This window comes from Cyprinodon variegatus, unplaced genomic scaffold (assembly GCF_000732505.1).
Source record: "Cyprinodon variegatus isolate N-32 unplaced genomic scaffold, C_variegatus-1.0 Scaffold987, whole genome shotgun sequence".
Taxonomy (NCBI): domain Eukaryota; kingdom Metazoa; phylum Chordata; class Actinopteri; order Cyprinodontiformes; family Cyprinodontidae; genus Cyprinodon; species Cyprinodon variegatus.
This window is the reverse complement of record NW_015151440.1, coordinates 135,306-142,798: the sequence shown is the minus strand read 5'-3', so window position 1 is coordinate 142,798 and position 7,493 is coordinate 135,306. Positions and strand designations below refer to the sequence as shown.

General features: G+C 43.1%; 1 protein-coding gene across 1 annotated transcript in view; it reads right to left on the bottom strand.

Moving 5' to 3' along the window:
• Nucleotides 1-2,310: 2,310 nt before the first annotated feature.
• elp3 (elongator acetyltransferase complex subunit 3) overlaps nt 2,311-7,493 on the bottom strand; it is a 35,630-nt gene continuing 30,447 nt past the window's right edge. Inside the window, exons 8-12 of the mRNA XM_015399080.1 lie at nt 6,320-6,410; nt 5,386-5,451; nt 5,078-5,305; nt 4,913-4,994; nt 2,311-3,033 (exon numbers count right to left, since the gene is read on the bottom strand). Of these exons, the coding sequence (XP_015254566.1) occupies nt 2,942-3,033; nt 4,913-4,994; nt 5,078-5,305; nt 5,386-5,451; nt 6,320-6,410 (559 nt within the window). The 3' untranslated portion in view covers nt 2,311-2,941. The remainder of the gene's footprint in view (nt 3,034-4,912; nt 4,995-5,077; nt 5,306-5,385; nt 5,452-6,319; nt 6,411-7,493) is intronic.

Sequence of the window (7,493 nt, the reverse complement as noted above, 5' to 3'; positions counted from 1 at the left end):
TACTCCATCTGTAATAGAGTGACTATAGGACCAGTTTGATATAACACTATTTTATGATACATAAAAAATTAGGGGTTCTCAGCTCCATCTCACCATCAGTTTGGGGTCCTTGGCCTGGAAAACGTTGAAGGCCCCTCTTATAGATGGAAAGTAAATAACTACATTATTGAGCCAAAGCACAAACCACTTATATCCAACCACCTGCTTTGACTCTGCAATGCTCCCAGCCTGTAATCAAGTGAAAACAAAGGGTGGTGCTCAGGGTTTGAGCCGTGCAACCAGCTGTGATCGAGGAAGTATCAAATGTATTCAGCTTAGACTTGTTGATGCTCAAAAAGCAGGAAAAACAAAGGTTATCACAGCTGCCGGTAGAAGAGCCTTTATTTTGACTGGCGTCCTGGCGGACCTCTGATCGCTTCTATGTGAGCATATAGGACCAAACCATTGAGCAAAAACAAAGGGGTGGACAGACGCAACAGCCTGATGGAGTCACTGGTTTCCATCATGGTTCTGTTTGGTGGGATTTGTTAATTTGTGGTTTATGAATTACAGTTAAAAATTTGAATAAAATGTCACAAAAATGTAAGAATGCCTCATTTGGAAGAGAAGAAATACATCAAATTCTGCTTCTCATAAACTAAATGCAAAATAATTTATAAACATGCCCATCATTCATATTTGCCTTAATCTAAAATAAAAGGTCACAGATAATAAAAGTGCTGAAATAAAATGACTGCCACAGCAATAGCTAATGACTGAGCCAGGTCAGAAATAGCAGCATCAATAATGCAGCAATAGACAGAGAAGATGCAGGTCAGAACAATGAAGCATTGAACAAAAAGATAAAGTTCGCTATTAACAACCTGGAAAACGTTAGTGGACGTCCCCACAATAAAACACGGCGGTGGGAGCATGATGCTGTGGGGACGCTGCAGTGCATCGGACTCATTCATTTGGAATTTCAAATAAAACATTCAGCATTAGCAGCAAAACTTGGTCAGAGTCGTTTTCATCCGTCACTCCAGGTGAAGATCTACCTCCAACCAAAGTAAACGTTACCGACTGTCCGGCATTAAGCTCCGACTTTAATCCCACGGAGGGCCAGGCTCTGTGCTAGATCAGGGACTATAAAAGTGGGGGTCATGAACCACCAAGTCTGGAGTTAGTGTACAAAAAAATCTAGTTATTTCTGTCTATAACTCTTCATGAATATAGAGTGAAACAATTAGACTGATTTTTAGTGGATTTTTGTGACATTTAATTTATTTTAAATGTAGGTTTGATTATTTAATAGTGCTTTTAACTGTGCATTTTATAATTGAATGGTATGTGTAATATTTGAACCATGAATGAAATAAACGTGACTCACATCGACTCATTTCATGGTTTATGTATCTATTTCATGGTACTGTCTCATTAATTTATGCCATCATGTATTTTTGGCCTTCAGGGATCAAATCATGACTTTAAAAATCATCTCTGCCCTGGTAGTTTTTAGGATTCGCTGTGAAATAATTTTGATTTTAGGTTAAAAGTAAAATGATGTACGAATCCTAAATAAAACTACAATGTTTGGAAAAGTCCTGATAATTTTCTCACATGTGAAAAACGCTAATATAACTTATTTTTAACATTTTTTTCCATCTTTCTGATGACGTTCAACTAATCCTGTCGATGGATTCTCCCACCTGAGCTTTGATCACACCGATTATTCATCAAAGATGGTAGAAAAAGTTAACTTCTGACAAAAAGTCGTCTTTATTCTCCACCTCCAGCATCGATAGAAAGAAGTGAACTAATGTGTTTCTAGCATTAGAGTGGAATCTTTGCGTGGGTAAGGCTTCCTAACGTTGCATCTCTGCAGATAAAGCCGGTAACCTTCAGCTCAGCAGATTTAGGAGACCTCTTCACGTCTGTGCTCTCGCTGCAGTGACGCCTACGGCGAACTCTGCTGAAACCACACATCAGCTCAGGGGGGGGCAGCCAATTCCTCACTGCGTCACTACTGCAACACGGACAGCATCAGCAGCATGGGGGGCGATTAGGCGTGTCCGTTCAGCTTCATCCACCGTTTAGCAGCTGGAATCCAAAGCAGGCTTTTCAACTTTTATCTGAGGCTGATTTGCTGATGATGAATCTTTTCTGGAAACAGCAGCTCTGAGTTAACGCTCAGCAGCTGATGGAGACGGAACTGGAAAAGCCTGGATCCAATGAGCCAGGTGAAAAGGGCCCGGGAACCCATGACTATTTACAGAAAACACCTTCAGCATTCCACCTTTACAGCAGCAGAAATAAAAGGCAGCGCAACAAGATAGCCTGAAAAATACTTTATTCTTTAAAAAAAGTTGCTATAATTCCTAGAATGTGTTTTAGACAAAACAAGATTTAATAAAAGCTTTTTATGTAACGCAAAGACTCCTTTCCTGCCCCATCATTTCAAATCTTTCAATTACCCAGCAGCTCCCTGATGAGGATTCCCCCCGTTGGCGGCCAAGCATTGAGGAGCGCCCCCATGTTTGCTTTCAAATGATTGCAACATAAACGTGCTTAACTCAAACCGTGACGGTAAACCAGTACAAACATGCAACGATCAACCCCAGCTCCCTCTATAGGAGTTTTTACATGAGAGTTAGTTCAACCGCAGAGGCGTGTCGGGGATCCTTAGGTGTTGAAACGTCAGATTCCACATCGGATGGCGCTGACGTCGTCCCAAACAGCTCCGCTTCGCGCGCCTGCTTATCTAAATAAAGCAGAGCCAATGCAGCAGCTCCAGATAATAGCAGATGGATGGCCTCTGGAAAAAAGCCCAGCATTATCTCCTTCCACACTGAAAAGTTTCTCTAAAAAATAACGGCAGGAACTGTATTAACAGAAAAAAACAAAAACAGGTGTGTTTGTGGTTCGGTTTGGATCTTCCAGATAAAAAGAAGCAGGTGTGAGTTCAGTCCAGTCCTGCACTGTAGAGCTGCTTGGTCATATAGGGCCCCTCCAGCTCATAGCCCATCTTCCTGTAGTAGTTCCTGGTTCCTACACCTGCAGAGGAACCATGGAGGTAAACTTCACTGGAATAGAACATTGTGTGTGAGACAAACCCTTAAAAGGAAAACAAGTTCATTAGACATTTAACACTTGAAATGAGATGTTTTTTTTTCTTATTTTAAATCATCTCATTCCAATGAGAGATTGTCTTACCTGCTCATATTATTTAAGAACAATTACTTCCTTATATTTCAGTTTTAGCAGCGTTGATCACTTTTCTCCTTGATCAAAGGAAATCGATCGGGGTTCAGAAACTAAAATTGTTTAAATGGACCATGAAATACCAACATCAGTGCCTTTAAACACTGCAGAACTTCTTCCATGAGTTTAATGGTGGAATAGAAGCAGCTTAAAGTGTTTCTCCACAGCGTCTAAGATGATGGTGGCAGCATAATGCTGTGGGCCTGTGATACTGTTACATGAACCCAGACTTTAATCCTACTGGTTCAGGGCTCAGCTTAAAGGGGCGCTGTGTGAGATTTACCCCCATCTAGTGGTGAACTAAATGAAGGATAATTGTGAGATCTACTACGGGTGACATTCTTCTTTGTCAAATCAGCTTAAATTAACAATAAAATTGATTAAATATTTCTCTACGCCTACATTCTTTGACAGGCTGAATAGCACGGGGTTCAGGTTTTCCCATGTTTATGTGCAAATAAGAAGGTAAATGTGTTTAAAACACAGTTTCTGCAGCCGCTGCTGTCATTAACAGTCAGTGTTTCGGCCTCAGTTTAGTGTAATTTTAACAGCGTTCAGTGTCACCAGCGTTTGTGCTGAAATGCGCGGGACAGACGCCCCGAGAAAGGAGGCCGGATTTCAGATTTAATGAGCATAGCAGGGTACTGCAGCTCTGAAATACACTGGAGAGAACAATCCCATCAAGATATAAGCAAAAATAAAGGATTTAACACTTGGAAAATCTCCATGGAAACAGCTGAAAGAGGCGTACGCTGGTCTGCTGGGCTGAATTTCAGCTGATAACTGCTACCTGAGATAAGCTCGTTCAGTGAAGGCTAACATTAGCGGCCTCTATCGGAGACAGACTAGTTGCTGGACTAAACTGCTCTATTTCTGAAATAAATCAAAAAATAAACTTTTGTAGTTTTTAAGCCCCGCCCCCTCAAACTGTCTCCACCTGATGGAAGTTGCGTCGATGTAGCCTCCAGTTTTCTTCGGGTTATTACGTATTTTCTTTTTTAGGTTTGTTTCTCTTGCCTCTGACTGGACTAATAGTAGAAACGGTCTTATGCTGCAACAGGAAGTGGAAGGTAGAAGAATCTATGTTTGTTGTTTGTTTATTTTAAACTCCTCCTTAAACAAGTTTTCAAATACTGGTCAAATGTGTAAAGCTGACAAAATGGGATCTTTGGATCAAAAATGGCGACACAGCAGGGCGTCTCCCGCTGGGTGCACCGCCCCCTGTATGTTTATTAATTACTAAATATAAGCTCTCACAATGCTTTCAGATTAAATGTGATATTATTACCCTTTTACAGATATTCATTTATTAAATGAATAATTGATTTTTGGCAATAAAAAGCTAATTTGTTAATAAATATGTCTCTAAAATCAGGACCGAAGTTTAGATGAACTGGAAGATTTTTAAGAGGAATGGAGGAATATCCAGCCAGAACTACACCTGAACCTTATGAATGTCTGTCAATGTGATGATGAGGAGGATTTTCACCAAATAATAGTCTGGTTGTAGGAATATGGTTCAGTCTGTATCCAGAACCATGACTTGTTCCAATAAGATGAAAATCCACAATGAGTTCAAACTTTTTCAGCTACTTATTAATAAAAACGACTAAAGTTGGGTAGAAAACCAAAGTGAGGCCGATAGCGGCTGTATGCGATCGCTCAGTCTTACCGGAGATGACGGCCAGTTTCTCTGAGCCGTGTTCCTCCCTGGCGATTCTCTCCGCCTCCTCCATCAGCATCATACCGAAGCCCTGCAGAGGAGAGGCAGCAGTGCTCATTAAAAACGCCTCCTTTGGTTCGCCGCCCGCTCCCTCAGGTGAGAACGCCTCGTCACCTGATGCTGGAACTTGCTGGGGTCTCTGCTGCTAACTGGGACCACGCTGCCGTAGACGTGCAGCTCGCGGACGATGGACACCCCTCCTTTCAGCTCCGGCCGAAAAGACTGAGGAGAGCAGCGGCGCAGGCGCAGCAGGCCGATGAGGATGTCCTGCTCCGGATCTTCATAGGACAGGAAGGTCTCCCAGCCGCCGTTAGCCACGTAGTCCCTCCTCACCAGCTCCACCTGTACAGACGGGTAGGAACCAGTATGGGTGCTGGTTCTGGGCCACCTTAAGATGGCTTTGGCCTCTGAGGGGATTTTACCTGGTAAGGCCGGACTTTGTGGTGAATCTCCTGAATGCCGACTTCTCGGGTCCGAACGTCTCGACACTGCGCACAGGGAACCAAGAAACCTCACTTTGGACTCAGCAAGCCGCCACAGTCATAACCATTATTTAAAATCATTCCCATATTCGATTTATAAACATACAGCGTCAAACTGACAGTAGGTCTTATTCTCAGATTTAGGATGCGCTCTAATGGAAAGGAGAGGATGAACACCAGGACTTCCTGTCATCCATTATAACCAGAGGTGTAGGGATCCTGGTGTGATGCTAAACAGGGATTGATGGATCAAACTGAAAGCGTCTGCTGTTACCATGACAACCCCATCCTGTCCATCCAGGTCTGAAAACTTACGGACCATAACAGATTCAAGGACAGGTAGAGAGGAGAAAAATAAGAGGAAACTAGTAAGTTGGAGAAGTTTGGTCTCTGCCTGGATGGAAACAGATATGCAGACATAAAAGCTGAGAGAAGGAGCAGAAAGACGGAGGAGGAAATTAGGTCAGGATGGTTTCCTCTCTGAGACGCACCAGGCTTCTAGATTTACACGCTGCAAACGCCGTTTCTGCCGCTCCGTATTTAAATGAAGCCGGCCGTTAAAGACGTCTCTGCCACCATGTTCCTGTTTTTAGCAGAGGGCTTTTATCTGAGGATGGTTTCTGATGGAAGCTGAGGGGTTTCCTGCCTCCTGTCACTGAAGCTCTGATCTACTTCTAGCTGAGGAGGAGGGGCGGGGTCTCCTCCTGAACCCCAGAGGCTGTTTGAATCCGTCATCTCACCCCCATCATGAATGAAAGCGACTGGTCTGCTGGAACCTTTCACGGATGGCGGCCCAGCTGGAAAAGCCTATTAGCTCCATATGAGCCGGCGTCCAATCTCTAAGGCTACAGCCAAGAACAGCTCTGAGTCTCACCTCGGTGCCCATGTCCTTCATCCGAGCCAGCGCCAGCTCCCTCAGGTTGCCGTGCTCCACGCCGGAGCTCACCAGCGGCATGGGGATGTCCCTGATGGGCGGGAGGGGATGGAGCGGCAAAACATACACAAAGAGCATAATTAGAAGGACGATTCTCACTATTCTGCCCTTTTTACTATATTACTGAACAAGGAACTTAACTTTAACTTTTCCTGTTTCATCCTTTTAAAATCAAAGTATAAACATGATGAACAACCTCACATCTGCACACCATAGTGAAAAGAAAACCAATAACCTCTAGGATCAAATTAATGTCTACCAGTTTACTTTTTTAACTCTAGAGACAAAGATTCTCACTACAGTGAAGCTCTGTGCTTTGACTAGGCCATTCTAGCTCATGACTCCACTGTAGCTCTGCATGTTTAGGAATACCGTTCTTCCTCCGTCTTTATTGGCTCCTAGCAGGTTTTTTCTTCCAGTATTCTAACATTTAGTTTCCTGAAAGACTGATCGGTCTGAGCTGAAGACAGAAACAGCAGGACCTGCTGTGGGGGCGATGAGTTCAGGGGAAGCGGTTTGCATTAGTTGGGTTTAGATCTCATCTGACCAGAACACCCTCTGGTTAGGTTTCCCTATAGAGACATCTCAAAATTGCAAGAATGGCTGCAAAGTTCATGCTTTTCTGCCAATCATTTCAGAATTTTTTATACACTTAGCAAAATATGTCAAGTTTTTATTTATTGCAGTTTTTAATGATTATGGCTCACAGGTAAATGTGAATATCAGATCAGATCAATCTTAAGAAATGTCAGAAGTCTTTGAATTACTGCATTAACGCTCCGTGGCATAGAGGCCGTCATTCTGTGATGCTGCATAGGTGTAATGGAAGCCCAGGTGGCTTTGATTGCTGCCTTCAGGTCAGAGGAGTTCACTGACCAACAAGAACAGGAACATTAGGGTCATTCAAACTGCTTTTGGCAGATCGGGTCAAATCCTGCTGGAAAATACTATCAGCCTGTCAGAGAGAAGCATGAAGTGCTGTAGAATGTTATGGTAGACGGACGCATCGACTGCAGACCTGAGAAAAAAAACAGATGACATGACACCTCAAACCATCACTGACTGTGGGAACTTCTGTCCTCCAAGTTCTTCAATGGATTTCATTTTATAATCC